The sequence below is a fragment of the Panthera onca genome, chromosome D2, assembly GCF_046562875.1.
Source record: "Panthera onca isolate mPanOnc1 chromosome D2, mPanOnc1 haplotype 2, whole genome shotgun sequence".
NCBI lineage: Eukaryota > Metazoa > Chordata > Mammalia > Carnivora > Felidae > Panthera > Panthera onca.
Genome location: NC_138349.1, coordinates 59829329 through 59848699, shown reverse-complemented (window position 1 = coordinate 59848699; position 19371 = coordinate 59829329). Strand labels below are relative to the sequence as shown.

Genomic DNA, 19371 nt, shown 5'->3' with positions numbered 1-19371 from the left:
GGCTTTCTACTGTCAGCACAGAGCCTGCTTCAGATCCTCTATCTCCCTCTCTCTCTGCCCCTCCCCCACTCACGTTCTCTCTCACTCTCTGTCTCTCTCTCCAAAATAAATAAACATTAAAAAAAAAAAAACAAGTAGCCAAGACCCACATACACTGTAACTTAAAAACTATGCCTCCCAAGAAGATCTTTCTAGTAATTACTTGTTATGAAACCTCTTTTTTTTAGAAAGCCTATAAACTGCAACAAGTGATCTCACCTCAGTTATACTTTTATTTATAACAACATTCAAATCTATGTCTCTGCATTTCATGATTTATAGTAAACATCTGGCAAAAATGAGAATCATAATAATTATTTATTGGCATTTGACAGTGTACTAACCACAGAGAAATAAGAGTTTCAATAGGAAGATGGCTGTCATCTCTTTATTAACTTATCAGCAAAGCTTGGCTAGTAGACACTTTCCTCCCAGGTCATAGATGTGTTTGCTTAAGAAAACAACCATGAATTTTTCCTGTAATGCTAACAGGCAGTTTTGCACTCATAAGCTGTGAGAAGTCCCTTCAATTTCTGACTCATTTCCTCTGGGCTGGCTCACATTACAATCTGCTTTCCTATCTGAGAGCCCCTATGCTCAGATTGGTATCAGACCTATCTGGAGACCAAAACCTCTTTCCTTAAAATGGTTCACCTCACCATTGTATTATCCACAAAATATCTCTTTCTACACAATACTTCTTGGAAAATGAAATGATACTTTCGGCAGACTATGAAGGTTGTTGAGAAGGGGAAAAAAAGAAGTATCAATAGAAATCAAATATTCCACTAAAAACTGGCTACATGTCCTTCCCTTCCCTTCCCTTCCCTTCCCTTCCCTTCCCTTCCCTTCCCTCCCCTCCCTTTCCCTTCCTTTCCCTTCCCTTCCCTTCCCTTCCCTTCCCTCCCCTTCCCTTCCCTTCCCTTCTCTGGCCTTCCCATCCCTTCCTTTCCCTTCCCCTCCCCTCTCCTCCCTTCCCCCTCCCTCCCCTTCCTCCTTTCCTCTTCCCTCCCCTTCCCTTCTCTCGCTTTCCCATCCCTTCCCTTCTCTTGCCTTCCCATCCCTTCCTTTCCTTTTCCCTTTCCCTTCCCTTCCCTTCCCCTCCTCTCTCCTCCCCTCTCCTCCCCTCTCTTCCCCTCTCCTCCGCTCTCCTCCCTTCTCCTCCCCTTCCCTCCCCTTCCCTCCCCTCCCCTTCCCTTCCCTCCCCCCAACCTTTTTTGTTTGTTTGTTTCTTTGTTAGTGGGAAGGGGTGACCTCAGAGTGTTTTAGGAAATAAATGTGAAGATCTTAAAGCAAGCCTTTTCCAGTTTGCCATAGTTGCTTCCAGATTTATGCCTTGGATGTTTACATATTAAGGTAGCTTCTCTGGCTCCCACCTTCTACCCGCATCAATTAAATATCATCAACATCACCATCACAAATATTCAACAGCATTTATATGCGAGGGACAATAAGTGTCCATTTCTTTGGGTGTCTATGTCACCTAGGAATGAAGCTAAAGCCTTTGGGAAATATTTATTTTTTAATCACTCATTCACCAGATTAGAAAAATAATTTGAAATGATTCAACATAACAGGAATACATACAAAGTCAGTATGGATACATAAATAAGTAATAATAACAAAGTAGAAAGAAGAAGCAAATTTAACAAACACCAAGGCTCATAGAGTTACTAAGATTAAATCTTAAATTTACTCTGAATTCACCTAGAATAAATACCTAAAGATAAGTACATGACATCACATAATTTTATTATCTGATAAATGATACAATGTTCTCAAAGAGTATGTTTTGTTTTGTTTTATGATGATAAATTCTTTAAAAAATAAAGTATATTGCCATGGATACTATGCAGGCAATTTTAATACATAAGAATATTTTTTAAGGAAATAGGGTACACAACTCGAAACAATTCTATATTTTAAACAAACTGATCTTTCTAGCATCATCCACATATGGAATCAAAGGTCTATACTGCTATATTATCTTAAGTATACATTTCTATACCCATCTGCCTACACATAGAAATGATCCTTTTATTTTATTTTTTTTAAGTTTATTAATTTATTTTGAGAGAGAAAGAGTGCAAGTGGGAGAGAAGAGCACAGGGAGAAGGAGAGAATCCCAAGCAGGCTCCATGCTCAGTGCTGAGCTTGACAGAGGGGTCAATCTCACGATCGTGAGATCATGACCTGAGTGGAAATCAAGAGTTGGACACTTAACCAACTGAGCCACCCAGGCACCGCAATGATCCTTTTATTTTCAAGCAAAGGTTTGACTATTAAAATTTTGAAAATATTATACCAAATATATGTGATTAATACACTGATCCACCATTTTTTATCCATCTTATTAAATAGCAAAGATATCAGTTGAGTGATTTTCAGGGGCAAGAATTATATTCCAGTGTCTTCTCCCAGTTTTCTGTGTGATTTATAAAACTCATTCAACCTCTCTGGGGTCAAACCTTACTCAGTGTCATAGTTTAAAGAAATTGCAAAGCTTGTTTTAATAATAAAGTGATACATAAGTGTCCAATAATATTGCTATCTTTTGTGCAGGAGGCAAAGCCAAGAATTTTGAAATAGTAAGTCCTAAGTATATGAGGGTCAAAAAGCATTCTATAGACTCAATGTCAAAAAGAAAGGCTCCTGGGAGGTTTTCTTTATGACCTTTTTTATAACAAGGAGAAATAGAAAAAAAAAAAAAAAACAAACCTATGTCCTTTGGAGAATTACACAAATATGAACAAATAAAACTGTGACTGTTGAACTAATTCCTCCAAAATCAAGAAGAATATTAGTATCCAAATTCTAAATAATTTATTTTTTTTGGTTTCTTAAACCTTGGGCAACTCATTTAACATCTCTGAATTTCTTCTCATATATAAAAATAGTCTAATAATTCTCATGTTGCAAGACTGTTGCAAGACTTAAGTATAACGCTGGTAAAGTACCTGCCATATCACAGATGCATGAGAGACTGCCAGCTCTTCCTCAATGGACTTTGTTACCAAATGCACACATGTACCCTGCACAGAATGTGCGTTCATGTTCAGATGATTTGCATATGTGCAGAAGTAGATTCAGGACTTGAATGTAGCTTTCAAACAGCAGGGATTGAAAAAAAATAAGTTATGTTTATTTGTGAGGTATTTAACCTACATTATCTTCCACTAGGAAAAGAGTAGACTTTTGTCGTGGCATTGGTACAATGATTTTATTTCCAAAAGAGTAGGCCAAAACAAAGATTAAATTTACTTTTAAAACTATACACTATGCACTGTCATATTGATATGTTGATACTTACTACAAACAAAACATTTTGACTCTCATAAATTCTCCAGCCTAGTTCATTCTATCTCATGGAGCAATGATCTTACAGCTTCTGGATCTCAACACAGTCCTGTTTCACTCCCCTGGATCTGGTTTCCTCTGCACACTGCCTTTTATATGGGCACATGTGATGATAATGGTACGTCTACTCAAATTCCTTCTAATTCTCCTCGTCCCATTCTCCCTATGTGACCCAAAAATGATACAGTATTTTACTTTGTTGAATACTGTCAGCAAAGGCAACTTTAGAACAGAAATTATAAAATTAAAACAAAATAATGATTGTTGGTCTCTCTATATTTGTTTACATTTATTCTTAAGTCTATTCCATTGCTCTTTTTTTTTTATGTTTATTTATTTTGAGAGCTGTCAGCACAGAGCCTGATGTGGAGCTCAAACTCATGAACAGTGAGATCATGACTTGAGCCAAAGTCAGATGCTTAAATGACTGAGCTACCCATGTGCACTGCCCTGCCCCGACCATTGCTCTTTTAAAATTGACTCCCCAGTCATTGCCCTACCAAGCTTATATTCCAAGAGACTGGGAGTCAACTGCCAGTACCAAGCTTCTGGTTCAGTGTGGATCTGGAATTGGAACGATCTCCCTTTGAAAAGAATGCAGAAATTCCCCCTTTGAAACTAAATTGGAATATAAGGGTCAGTGGAAATGTCATTTACAACACATAAAATGAGAGCTCAGTGCTTTTAGTTACAGAACTCTGGTTGGAACCTTGATCATAGCACAAGAACGGGATAAATGATTGCTTAGATTTGTATAACGTGCTTTGGTCAGTGAGGTTGTTATGACAGGGTACAGAAGCTTTCAGGATATCTGGTTACAGGTATTTTTCATTTAATCCTCAAGGCAAAGTTCTTGAAAGAAACAGTCACAGATATTCTCCATTTGGTTAAATATCCTGGTACTGACAGATATTTCAATTTAGACTCACATTTAAAATGACATTTAGGGGCGCCTGGGTGGCGCAGTCGGTTAAGCGTCCGACTTCAGCCAGGTCACGATCTCACGGTCCGTGAGTTCGAGCCCCGCGTCAGGCTCTGGGCTGATGGCTCAGAGCCTGGAGCCTGTTTCCGATTCTGTGTCTCCCTCTCTCTCTGTCCCTCCCCCGTTCATGCTCTGTCTTTCTCTGTCCCAAAAAATAAAATAAACGTTGAAAAAAAAAATAAAAAAAAAAATAAAATGACATTTAAAAGTAGTGTGACCAACCAAATATTTTTCAGCACTAATATTACTTTCTGAATTGCATAGTGATATCTAAAGTCCTAAATCTCTCTTTTTTTAAAATCCATGTGTTTAAGATTCATGTATGTGCTAATCATCTGCAAATTCAGGATAGCCTATTTATTACTTATCAAAAAATCTGCAATAAGTTCTATTAATATTTAGCTTCATGAGCCTGACCTAACTGAAAAAAAAAAAAAACAAAACAAAAAACATATGTTAGAGAACTCTGCTAAATTGCTTAAAAACTTACATAACAGCATAGATTCTGGAGATGAAAAGCAATATTGAAAAATGACTGGTAGTAAAAAGTATGGTAAGATTCTGTGGTAAAAGTCTGTGAAGTGGGGGCCCCCAGTGTCTTTCTTTTCTACAACTAAGTTTCTTTTCAACTCACAGTCTAGGCCCCACTCTCTCCTCCTTCGCCAGGATGCCACCAGAACCTCTTTTGTGAAGATCACCACTGACTTCCTAACTTCTGACTCCACTTGACACTTGCCAGTTCTCATCCCCCTGGACCTCTCTGGAGCATGTGGCATTGCTGACCACCAGGCTGACAGGTTCCACTTGCTAGGCTTCCACCAACCCACACATTCCTGACTTTCTTCTTACTTTGATGATTGTTCTCTCTTAGGTTTCTCCTCTTCTCTCCTAGATGTATTTTCTTAAGGTTCTGCCTTTGACCCTTTAATTTTCTCTTGCCCTTTAGCAAACTTGTCCTACATGAAACAGTTCCAACCATCACCTCTATATGAATGGCCGCCATATCTCGCTATTATATCTCAAGTTTTGAACGTGTTTGCTATAATCTAAACTTTATGTTGAGAGTAACTCAAATATATTTAAAGCATTGCCTTAATATTTCAATAGTGCTTTAAATATATTAATTCTGTCCTCAGGTGACTCCTCTTTCATTGTATTTCCAGTTTCTTCTAATAGAACCACCATCTTTCCAGGTGCCAGACTAAACCTCCAAATTTGTCCTCTGTTGCCTCCATCATTACTGTAAGCTAATGTGTTTTCACTTTCTGGTCAATTTATTTAGTCTATTTACAATTTGTCCCATCTTATAAATTTTTATTCCTATGTCCCTTATTCAAGTTATGACTTTTGTATATAATATTTTATAATCTCTTAACTAGTCCTGCCTATCACAGTTTCCATTCAGTTGACACACACAGTCCAGGTTAGTTCCACGGAAGCAGGAATGTGATAATGTCATTCTTCTGCTCAAAACCTATCATGACTTGCCATCCTCTACCAAGTTCCAAATCTAAATTCTTTGGCTTGGCAGGAAGGGCCAAGTCCTGCCAGATGTGTATCCAGTCTCTTTCTTTTCCACAGCCATGGCCTCCCACTTGTTTGCAAATGGGGCAGGATCTCCTAGGAGGAATTTGGAAATGTGTGGAGGCATTTTTGGTTATCACAGAGACTGAGCTGGGAGGTGGTGGTTGTGTATTTAACGCCCTACATTCTGAATTTTGTGGCATGTAGATCCCCACCATTGTGTCTCACACAACAAAGAATTATTCCACCCCAAATGCCAGGAGCTTTCCTGCTAGGAGATGATGCAGCTTACACAGATTCAGTTACTCACTTTTAAATTTTCTTGCTTTTCCATCTCCTTTGTCCTTTTCATATTTTCCCCAATGTCCAAATCATATTTATCGTTTAAGGCTTATAGACTATGTCACTCTTCTGAGAGCCCTCCCTGAATCCCTTAACTGACATGAATCTCTAACTCCCATGGCATTTTAACCTATTCCTCTCTAACACTACTTCATTTTTACCTACATAGTACATTTTCCCTTCTCATTGGAAACAGTGTAGGCAAAGCTCCACCTTTGTTTGCCTCTAAAAATAGAACAACGCCCAGGGTGGCACAGGGCATTTATGCTAATATGCTTACTATTACAGCACACACCATGAGTGTAAATAAGGGTTCCAGCATAGTCTCTGGATTAATTTGGAAATTCTTGCCTCTGCCTACATATTACATCATACTTAGTCCTGGCTACTTGCATTTAAGTCATTATCTAATTTGCAAACTCACCTCCCCACTTGAATTTAATGTTTCTGACTTCTTTCCCACAATTTCTGTCTCTTGTTCTAGGACATGATGCCTCAGATTTTCTTAGATAAAGCCCTTTCTTGATGAACCCAGACCTTATTCCTCAGAATTGCTCTAGTGAGTACTCCATAAATCCCCACTTCTTGCCCCTGGGTCACCCTAGCTTCATGGGTTCTCCAGGTAGATGATCAGCAAATATTTGTTGAGTTAAGAGATCCTTGGAGTGAGTGAAAGGGAGTAGCTGACTGCATAATTGGGACAGGATGCAGAACAATGATAGTACAATAACAGAGCTTAACTTCCAGCTTGAAAACAACTGTGTTCATAGCTGCACTCAATCACAATGTCCCCACATAAATATCATGGCACCACCAGGAAGAGACTGACCCTAGGCTTCCCGTCTGAAATCACCCGAGACAGTCTTGAGAATCAACCATTCAATCACAATCAGCTTCTTAAAAAAAAAAAAAAAAAGATCATTTCCTGTTAGCTTTTTTATGGTCTTAGATGACTCTTGGTTTCCAAAATCTTAGAGTATTTTTGCCATTCTCTTAAGAGAAAAATAAATTAGTAATAATTGTAAAAAGCCTGTCTGTCACAACACTGATAGTACACTCTGGGATTCTTAAAGAATATGATTATTTCAAATTGATATTTGAGTCTTCTATTGTTTAGTTGCAAACAAAACATCCATCATCATCATCTATAGAAAATGAAAGAAAACATATCTGCTTCCCCAGAGCATGATTCTGAGAAAATTAAGTGCTTTCAATTCATAGATATGACAGCTTCTTGATCACAAAAACAAACAAAACCCCCATACACATAAAGATATGTTTTTCCATTTGAAAGACATAACCCCAGGGCACCTGGGTAGCTCAGTCCATTAAGCATCTGACTCTTGATTTTGGCTCAGGTCATGATCTCACGATTGGGTTCGGATCTTGCCTGCACTGGGCTGCACGCTGACAGCACAGAGCCTGCTTGGGATTCTCTCTCTCACTCTCTCTCTCTGCCCCTCCCAATTACGTGCATTCAGGCATGCAAGCTCTCTCTCTCTTTGTCAAAGAAACATGAGACTTCAGTTGACACACACAGTTTACAAAAGAGAGAGAGAGAGAGAGAGAGTCCCATAGCCTTACTGGTGTATACAAAATATAGTAACATCATAATGTAATCAGAACAAGCTGCTGTTACAACAAAATAATCTTGTCCATGCAGAGGGAGATATTGTCAGTCACTTCACAAGATGTGTACTTCAAGGAGACAGTGTCATATGGGGACATTTTATCACTTTGGTTAGAAACTGGGAATTTTTATACCTCCCAGAGAACAAAAAGGATGAGGAATCATGCGGGCTTTTGGTATCTATTTCCCAATGTCTATAACACAAAATAAGTTTGTGCAGATGTAATCATTCACTTCACAAATACGTACCAAGCACCTACTACTTGTCAGGCATTATTTTTAGGATACCTCAGTGGACCTGAAATTCTTACCCTCTCATAGAGGTTATACTTTTCCATGTTTAAATATGAATGCAGGTGATATCCAGAGCACAGTCTCCCCCAGGTATTCTGTTTGTTTTATACTTCACAAGTTTCTATGTCTGGGGCAAACTTGACCTTAACATACTCAATATACAACCCTTTTAGAAAGTAATTATAGATTTTTTTTTTTTTAATTTTTTTTTTTATTTTTGGGACAGAGAGAGACAGAGCATGAACGGGGGAGGGGCAGAGAGAGAGGGAGACACAGAATCGGAAACAGGCTCCAGGCTCCGAGCCATCAGCCCAGAGCCTGACGCGGGGCTCGAACTCACGGACCGCGAGATCGTGACCTGGCTGAAGTCGGACGCTTAACCGACTGCGCCACCCAGGCGCCCCAGTAATTATAGATTTATAATAAGTAACGTATGAAAATATATCCCCAAGTACATCACTGAAAATATACTTGATATCTTTGCAAGTTGTTTTAGCTCTGTCAGGTCATCATATAACATAGCATTTGATGAGAGGCATAAACAGAAGATATAACAAAGCTGTATTAGATATTGATTCATATATGACAGTGATTAGAAACTTAACTTGATTTTGTTAAATCTAAGCACTTGTGAGAGTCTGCCTACTTAAATATAAGTGTATTCACCACAGGGAAAATATCCTAGGTTTTCACCATATTTTTATTAATTAAAGATTCTTCTTTAGAAAAAGAACACTTAAAACAACGAGTACTTCTACCACCCCAATATGAAATTCTATTTCTAACATCTTTGACAAGGTGCAGCCTTTCTTGGCTTTTGACTAAATATGTCTGGTGATTAGGTAATAGTTCACTACACTTAAAACAACTCATTCTTCTTTTGCTTAGCCCCTAAATTGCAGGGCCTGAATCCAACATGGAATTTTAGATCTGGACAGCCCCAGGCCAGCTACTCTGGAAATTTCCCCTATTTCACAAGCTAAGTATCATAATCATTTTAAAGCTGTAAGATGGCCCCCATGACATGCTACTGATATATAGTTGAGTCACCTAAATTAGTACTTTTAATTTTCTGGATTCTTCAGGCTACAAATGTTTTTGAAAGAAGTTAAGTAGTGGGGAAAGGAACGTAATCCACATGGGATTGGGAAAGTTTTATTTTTCCAAGTGAAGAATAACCATATAACAAGCTATTATCTACTTTCATTAGTAGTTCATAAATCAAATGCTTTTGATGAATATCAAACAAGTAGAAAGTACATCAATTTCTCATAAAAAGTTGAATGAATTTTACTTTATGAAAAAAGCTAACTATTACTGACCTAATTTCAGTATAGACCATGAAAACGCTTTTTTGGACCAGTGTTTGAACTCATTGAACTAGATACAAATGTCCCCCTCTCATTCCTGATGTGCCAGTGCTTTTGATATAAGTGATGTTTTTCCTATCCACCTTGTGCACATATTTAACCTAAGGTCCTGACTTTATATTTACCCTTATTAAATTTTAGTTTATGAGGTTTCAAACATTAGTCCAAATTACAAACATATTTTAGAACCTTGAATTCTGTCTTTCTCATTTCTTTGCCATATGCAAATACAAAATATTTACTTTTAAAATATCCCTCCAAGTCACTTGTTGAAATAGAGTAACTATTAAGCCATATGGACTAGCTTTACCCTTCCAACAGGTTGAGTTCAAACAGCTATACTATTTTAGAAATGCTATCATTCAGATCACGTTTCTCTGCTTTATATAAAAGATCCATTAGAAGATCTCAGGATTGGGAATTAAAAAACTTCTAGGTGAACTTCTTACCCAAGGCTTATATTCCCTTTATCACAGCTTAGTCAAATGGTCACTCTCCATGTGTTTGAATGTCTGTGTCATTGAGAAACTCCAAATTCCTCCTTCTCAACAAAGTCCAATTCCTTTCAAGATAGCACTGTTAGAGAGCATCTCTCATTTTGTGATGAGGGGAATTTTTTATTCTTGTAGCTCCTACTCAATAAGCCGTAGTTCTGCCCCTGAGGAATCTTCAGAACAAGTCTTTCACATCATAGGCCTTTAGAGATCTGATGGCAGTGACCATGTTTTTTGAAGTCTTCTTACCTTTACCTTGGTATAATCCCTGTTGTTTTTATGAGTTTTTCATATGACATAGTTTCAAGTCATGTCACTATTCAGATCCTCTGCTAAATATGCAATGGGCAAAGCATTATCGTCGTAGCCCTTCAGGCACAGTGAGAGCCAGGATGAGCCAACTCACTGAAACCTGCATGAACTCAATCATTTTTAACAAACAGGAATTAATGTTACCCCATCAGCAGCTCCTGACCCTGTGTTTCTCAGCCTCGCTCCTGGATCAATCTAGCAACATTTTTAATTGGTTGGGTTTTATTTAGAAATTAAGAAAATACCTATTTCTGCTTAACTTAAGAGTTGTAAAAGAAATGAAATGGACTGTAAAACTGTCCTCTTTGTGCTTTGTCCCTGTCTCACTTCCTGGAAATAACTACTATTAAAATTCTTGTGAAACTTTTTTGAAAAATTTTCTATGACTACACAAACATATGGCTCAAACTATCTCCTTTTTTTTCCCCCCCCACATAAATGGGATAATATACATACTCATTTAAAATTTGCCTTTTCCACTTATCTTGGGTATCTTCCATACCAAAACACACTTTGAGCCGACTTACTACTTTACACAGCTTTAACATTCTCTGCTAACAGACATTAGGATGGTTCCAGCTTTTGCCACTGTAAGTCAAGCTGCATAAAAACCTTACTCATAGACTTTTATGCATGTGCACATATACAGCTGTACCATAAATTGCTGGAAGTCGAATTAGTGGACCTAAATGTATGTGCATGTTTTATTTCAATAGATTTGCAAAAGTAGAACTTACACATATGGGTACTCACACACACACACACACACACACACACACACACTCTCAATTGGGGTACACTCCAGAACTACTAATTCTAAATTTCAAGATGTACTGTATTAAAATACATACAGTTTAAAAAATAATTTTGAAGTACAGAGAAGGTTGAGAATATGTTTTAGAACTTTTTCTTTTTTAAATTTTTTTAACGTGTATTTATTTTTCACAGAGAGAGAGCACACAAGCACGAGTCAGGGAGGTGCAGAGAGAGGGAGGTAAAGGATCTGAAGCAGGGTCTGCACTGTGAGCACAGAACTGGATGTGGGCTCAAACTCGCTAACTGTGAGATCATGGCCTGAGCCAAAATCAAGAGTTGGCTGCTTAACCGACTGAGCCACCCAGGCACCCTAGTTTTAGAACTTATTCTTTGATGAAAAGATGTTAAATCATAGTTTTGTTTTTTTTTTTTTCTGACAGCTGTATCACACTGTTGATTCACATTAAGATTAATATCAACTAAAATCTCTAAGCCTTTTGGAGGGTACATTTCTGCTAAGCTATAACTCTTCCGTTCTCTATTTTATAATTTGTTTTATAGTGTTCCATATATATGGTTTAATATTTATATCTATTACATTTCATCTGGATACTGAAATTTAGTCCAATTCTGGAAATCCAAATTCTTTGTTACTAGATTCATGCAGCTAATATATGCCCTTTATTCTTATTTGTAACTGAAAATTTTAAGAATTTAAAATTTTAATAAATTTTAAGATATATATTAATTTATAGTCTTATCCAAATCATTAGGAAAGCACTGAAATGAAATAAATCAAGAGCAGATCACTGAAGCCCACCAGTACAGATCCCACTGTTGGTTAGCAACTATACATTAATCGCCCGTTTTAAGGATTATTTTTTTCGTAACTATAACTCTAGTTATACTGTAATTTTTTTTCATATTGCCAAAAGAAGACACATCTTGTTAGAAAAAGTATAAAAGGTGTTGCCAAAAGCCTTGTTGCCCTCTATAAATATAGAATAATTATTCTATATTTATATGCTGCATATATATGTTGCATTTCTGCTAAGTACAGGGAATATACATAGTGAATAAGGAAGACTAAATCATTGCCTTCATGAACTTTATGTTTGAGTGTCAAAAGTGTACAATAAAAGTAACAAAATAATATAAAATATAATCTCATGTTGTGATAGAGACTCTAAAAGAAATAAATATGGTGATATAATGGGGTATAGCTGGAGAAGCCATTTAGGGAGATTGATCTCTGAGAAGATGGTATTTCAGTGAGTCCTTGCAAACTGAACATAACAGAAGCTGGCCTCAAGAGAAAAACTGCCCTGGGAAATTAACAAATGCAAACTCCCTCTGATGGGAAGGAACTTACTGTGTTCTAGAAACAGAAAGGCCAATATGCAGTGATCTAATGAGTGAAAAGGAAAACAGTACAGCATGGGGCTGCAAGTTAGGCAGTAGGAAGTTTATAAAAGTCTGAATAAGTCATAAAAAATGTTTGCATTTTACTGTAAAAGCTAAAGAAAGCAATTGCTATGATAAACATCTTTAAAATTTATTTTGGGGGCGCCTGGGTGGCTCAGTCGGTTAAGCGTCCGACTTCGGCTCAGGTCACGATCTCGCGGTATGTGAGTTCGAGCCCCGCGTCGGGCTCTGTGCTGACTGTTCAGAGCCTGGAGCCTGTTTCAGATTCTGTGTCTCCCTCTCTCTCTGACCCTCCCCCATTCATGCTCTGTCTCTCTGTCTCAAAAATAAATAAACGTTAAAAAAAATAAATAAAAAAAAAAAAAATTTATTTTGGTTTTTAGATAGAAACTAGGTTAAAGAGATATAAGTATGGAAACCATATGAGATGGTATTTCTGTGGTCCAAGATAGACGTGATAGTGGGATAGGATGAGATGCTGACAGACAAGATGGAGAAAAGTATATAGATTCAAGATAAATATTTTTGGTGAAGTTGCTAGGACTAGTTAATGGATTCAATGGGAAAAACAGCCCTCAGATATCATTAAGATGTAAACTTCACAAAGACAAGGATTTTTATCTGTTTGTTTTCTTCATGATTTACCTTATAGGTACATAAAGAATACCCACTACGTAGTACATGTTCAATAAGTATTTATTGAATGAAGAAAAAAAAAAAAAAACTTCCAGATTTTTCCCCAGAACAACTAGGTGAATAACCATGCCATTAACTAAAATAAGGAAGATTTAAAAAGTAGCAGAATGAGATGGGAATGGAACAATCAGGAGATCCATTTGGGCTATTTTAAGTGTCTTCTAGATATCAGAGTGGAAATGTCAAGGCTATCCTAAATCTGAGTGTGGTCTTTAGGGGAGAGATCTGGCCCAGAGAGAAAAGTTTGGAAGCCATCAGCATGTAGCCATGGAATTTATTGTAATAAATGATAAAAAGCTTAAGAACCCTGAAGGACAATATAAAAAAAAGATTGATTATGGAGATACATAAAACATTTAAATAAGCATTTATCAATAAAACATTTATTAATGGAAAAATCCAATATCCCGAAAAGTCATTATTCCTAAAACAATCTAAAATTCAAGACATTTTAACAATTTCAATAAAAATTCTAACATACTTCCATGGAACTTGACAAGTTGATCCTGAAAGCTATATGAACAAGTAAAAAAGAAGAAGAGCAATAATTAAAAACAAAACAAAACACCACCAAATACAACAAGAAAAATGAGGTGAGCCAATCTGCCTAGAGATATCAGATTTAGTATAAAAACATAATTAAGACATTGCAATACTGTTGCAGAGATAAAGAAATAGACCAGTGGAAAATAATAGAGAGTCCAGAAGCTTGTATGCTCTGAAATGTATTTCAATTTACCTATCAATCTATATTTACATATGGAATAGTAGTAAGTAAATTGTACACATTTGATATATATTTATTATACCTGTATAATGCATCATATAAAACATGTGTATGTATGCACATATTATAAATATGTATAGTATATACGTATGTGTATACAAATATATATAAAACAATAGAAATGTTTTTAAAAGTGTGTGTGTGAGAGAGACAGAGAGAAAGAGACAAACAATGATAACATTTCACATTAATTGGGAAAGGGTCAACTATTCAATACATGATAATGGCCCAATGGTTAACACTGTAAAAAAAAAAAAAATCCCTACCTCAGATTAGATATGAAAATAAATTTTAGATGAAGTAAAGATGTAAATGTTAAATAATGATACTTCAACCTTTTTTAAAGAAAATGTGAACCAATGATACAAACCAATGAACCATGATACAGGGTAGGTGTTCAATATGTATCTATTGAAGGAATGAAAAGATGGATCATTAAAGTTCTTGAAATTTTCTATGATTAAAATATTACTTTAAAAGTTAAAGGAAAAGCTGTAGTCAACAGAGGATATTTTTAACAAACCTAAGCAATGCCACAAAAAAGAAAAAGACATCCCAACTAAAAATTAGCAAAAGATTTAGGCTATTCACAGAATTAGAAAGCCAAATGGTTAACAAACATGTGAAAAGATGTTTTATTTAGTAATCAGAAAATTATAAATTGAAACCAATGAGATACAGTTAATACTCTTCAGATTCAAAAGACATTTTAATTTTTTTAAGTTTATGCATTTTGAGAGAGAAAGAGAGAGAGAGTATGAACAGGGGAGGCGCAGTGAGAGAGGGAGACGGAAGATCTGAAGCGGGCTCTGCACTGTCAGCTCAGAGCCCAACGTGGGGTTCGAACTCACAAACTGTGAAATCATGACCTGGGCGCAAATCAAGAGTTGGTCACTTGACTGACCGAGTCACCCAGGCGCCCCAAGACAATTTAAAAAGTGACGGCGTCAAGTATAATCCACAATGTGAACTCTCCTAGACTGCTAAGGGGGGTAGAAATGATTCAACCACTTTAGGGACCGCGCTACACTCCTCTGGTTCCTCGTGAGAGCTCACAGAAAACTGACATCAGTGGCGAGATCTCCGTTGCAAGTCCTCTGGACACCACTTCTCCAGACAGTTTTTATTTGTTACTCAACGTTAAACCTGAAGGAAGAGTCTCCCTTACTTTTGCTCAATATTCTTAGAGATGAAATTGTCAACAAGGCAAATCAAGAATTTAACACATACTCTACTTTTAGAAAAATGAGCATCTCATCAGATATCCAGTCTCTAATCATTGTTATAGTTCACATCCTTACAACATTTGTGATCTCTATTCGGAAGTAATTATCTGTATTATCTCTTGATTATTCTAAGACAGGGTGTTTAAGATTGCCTTTCAATGTATCCTGATTCATGGTTCAAAACACTAGCCCTAGAAATACTTCCATAATAATGCATTGCTTTGAAGGTAAACAAACAAACAAACAAAAACTTCTGAATTGCAGACACAAAAACATTTCTTGGCTTTTTTCAAACTCATGTCTTCTTTGGATGAAAGATAAAAAGAAGTTATTCCTTTCTTTTTAAAAAAAGTTAAACATTTTTCAACATTTATTTATTTTTGAGACAGAGACAGAGCATGAGTGGGGAGAGGCAGAAAGAGAAGGGACACAGAATTTGAAGCAGGCTCCAGGCTGTGAGAGCCTGATGCAGGGCTTGAACTCATGGACTGCGAGATCATCACATGAGCTGAAGTTGGATGCTCAACCCACTGAGCCACCCAGGAGTCCCAAAAGTTGTTCCTTTCATACTCTGAGATTTCAAAATAAATAATGACTAAAATAAAATTGTTGGACAAAGCTCTGCTTTGATTTCACACTATACTTTTCTCTCACAAGATTCTGATATGGTCCCTGAGACAATGTTACAAGAACTAGGTTCTAAGTAAAGAATAAACCATGACCTTAGGACAAATCATCTTCTGCGTTTAAAATAAATATTTTAATATATTTCCATATATATATATATATATATATATATATATATATATATGGTCAAAAGCATTATATATAATTTTTATAGTTAGTGTAATGAAAGAGACAGCAATTTAGTCATCATACCTGTGGACACAAGGTTTCCAGGTGATTGGCCGCAACTTTAACAATTTTAATCCCATCTTCATTTGTTGACATGGAACAAGCAAGATTTGCCACCTTAAATACAATCCAAAATAATGGAAATTAGTTCACATTATTAAAGAAATGTAGAAACATTTGTTATCCTAAATAAGTTAGGGCATGTACATACCCACTGAAAAGTCTCAGTGATAACCAGTAGCATCCTCATAAATGTCACTGCTATCTGTTTTATGGAAGTATCTAGAGACTCTATTAAAACAGTTAACAACAAAGGGCTTGAGAAAATTGTTTAAAACAAAAAGGAAGACTGGTGAGTGAATCATTCAACTCTATCCGGTCTCTTGGTATCGACATCTAACCCATAATAAGATGTTAACTATTATGGTTTCCTATAGGACTGGAAAAAAAAAAAAGTTTATTTATGGATTGAATGCTAATAGGTTCTTGGAATCTCACATGATTATGGTTTATTTTAAGTTTGTAATTGTTTTATTATTTTTTTATCCCCCTGCGGTCTATTATGCATACTTAAGTTGCATTAAGCATGACTATATCTTTACTCATGTTTTATTCAGCATCAAATATATTACAAAGCTGGACAAATACAAGATAATTAAATTCTTCTTCCTGTTCTTGATTTTCCACTACAACTTCATGCTCATTGTTTGACATTCCAGCAATCAATTCAATTCAAGCATTAGTAACACCTAAATTCCTTTATACATTATTGCTTTTGAAACCTGCACTCTTTTCCAGTGAAATAATCACCTTTACGTCCTTTACCTAAGTCCAATATTTACTTTCTTTATACCATGAAAGAGCCACTGGAAAGAGCATGGGATTCCTTTCCCTTTCTCTGACCCTTACTTTTATTCACTCTTCTTGCTAGTAGGTAAATGAGTATGTACAGTGTTCTCTCTGATCTACAAGATACGTCACTGTCTTCATCATTGCAAGGAAACAGCTTTTTTTTTTTAATCATTTTGCTAACTTTCCTAATGTCTCTGTTGGTTACTATATACTTCAAAACATTACAGGATTTATTCCTCCAATCCAAAATGAATTCAGTTTCAGAGAAACCACATGTTAGCTGCAAGCAATGGAAGGAGACAAGAAACACACCCTTGGATCACAATTATAGGGCACCACAAAATGTGACTTAAGTGGATTTCCAGTCTCCTTTTTTATAGCATTACTTTTACTATATGAATAGTGAAACAATTCCTTGATTTGCATTTACATATAATGAAATAACAGCCATACATTATTTAACTGGGGAAAGGCATTGTTCACTTTATTAATGTACATGAAAGTGGCTTATTTAAAAAGGGCTTTTGTTGGCTTGAAGGTCACAGTGCTTCAACTTTCAAATCTGACACACAATTAGCACATTTGTGAATTATTTGAAAAGGGCAGTAGTTTCGGTACCCCTCTCCCCCAACCCCCAAGCCCCACTCACAGAGAATGCGATTCAGCAATCTAATCACGTTGCCATGTCTTATAATAATTTGCACTGCACTGAAGAAAATCTCTATCTGTAAGTTTGACCACTGTTTGTATTAAGTAAATTTTCTTTAAATATATAAATTATTGGCTCAATCTTTCAGTCAAATCAGATACATGCTCATTAATCCAAAGTTTAAAAATCATAAAAACATGCCCCATATACTCTTCTCCTTTATTTTTTAATGTATCATCTTTCCCTTTTTTTCATTTTTTTAAGTTTATTTATTTATTTTTGAGAGAGAAAGACAGAGCAGTGGAGGGGCAAAGAGAGAGAGTGAGAGAGAGAATCCCAAGCAAGCTACACGCTCAGTGTGAGGCTGACTCAGGGCTTGATCCCTCAACCGCGAAATCATGACCTGAGCGCAATCCAAGAGTCGGATGCTTAACCGACTGAGCCACCCAGGCGCCTCTCTTTTTCTCTCTTTTAAAATCAGACATTCTTGTGCTAGAAATTTGCTAGTCATGTTTATTGTAATCCAGTTCAGTGACTAACACAATATGGAAATGATGCTAAACACAAAATTTCTGTTTATATTAGTGGACTTAAGTTTCACAAACTCTCAACTGAAAATACAGTATGACTGTTTCCTACTCAATTAATGATCATCCTAACACTCTGTTTTCCTTTATGCAGACATACCTGAAATTCTCCTTATAAGAACTGTTTTATGTCAGATAAATTTTCTAAATAATCAAGTACTATTTCCAGAATAAGGCAAATGGAATTTTAGTGACATTTTATACAAATTTGAATTTATGAGATAGCTAGTCTTCAGTAACAAAACAAAACAAAATAAAAAGTTAACTGATAGAAATAAAATCTCTTTATGTTTTTAATCTAAGTGACTTGTGACATATTTTCCAAAGCCACATCAATGTGTAAATGAAAGCCAAATTTCTTCTAAGAATATTCCTAAATTCCGTGTGGCTTTTTAGAAAGCTAGTTATGTTTCTAAGCACAGCATGAAGGCAAATTCCCACTAATCAAAGAAAACAGCATGCATATAAAATATTTTGTATAATAGCTTGAGATATTTGGACAACTGACATCTTTTGTATATCTAATTTTGACAATGTTTCAAAGTCTGTGTAAAGCTTCATTATTCAAGAGATCCTTGCAGAAAGTTTCTGCCCACTAAGGGAAATTAGGACATAAGGAGGTTTTAGAGACAAACAGATCTGGGTTTGAACTTGATTTCCACAACTGATAAGCATTTGACCATGGGCAAAATGTTAATTTCTCTAAAGCTAGTTCTGTAACCTGAAAAATGGGTATGATAATACCTATAGCAGGGAGTGTTTTGAGGATTAAATGAGAGAGTGTGAGGAGATGGCCTGATAGCACTAGGTAGGCGCTTGACCTTGTATGAATTTCCTTCCATTTCACCTATCTCTCTACCAGTGGAGGGTGGGAAAGAACAGTCACTCCCTTAAGAGGTTTTATAGAATAAAAACCTTAAGAGCCTAAACAAATTTGACAAAATTTCTAATCTGAGAGCCACAAACTGAAACGTTTTCATGATTCATGCAGGAAATATGAGTATAAAATCTTGATGTAACTCAGTGGTTGGTGGGTTTGTAGGTCCCCAGGAATAGGTGAGTGTGTATGCCCTCCCTAAAGGCATAATCCCTAAAGGCATTAGATCTCATGAAAACAAGATGGAATTAAACAAAAAACAAAAACAAACAAAAACCCCACTACCAACAATAACAACACTGCCTTCACCAAACTGT

General features: G+C 36.2%; 1 protein-coding gene across 3 annotated transcripts in view; it reads right to left on the bottom strand.

Annotated features, from left to right (window-relative positions):
• The window catches only part of CTNNA3 (catenin alpha 3), a 1784170-nt gene that overhangs the window by 662478 nt on the left and 1102321 nt on the right, over positions 1–19371 (bottom strand). For all 3 annotated transcript variants that reach the window (XM_078434311.2, XM_078434309.2, XM_078434310.2), the window contains one exon: positions 16114–16206. In XM_078434311.2, coding sequence (XP_078290437.1) covers positions 16114–16206 — 93 coding nt within the window. The remainder of the gene's footprint in view (positions 1–16113; positions 16207–19371) is intronic.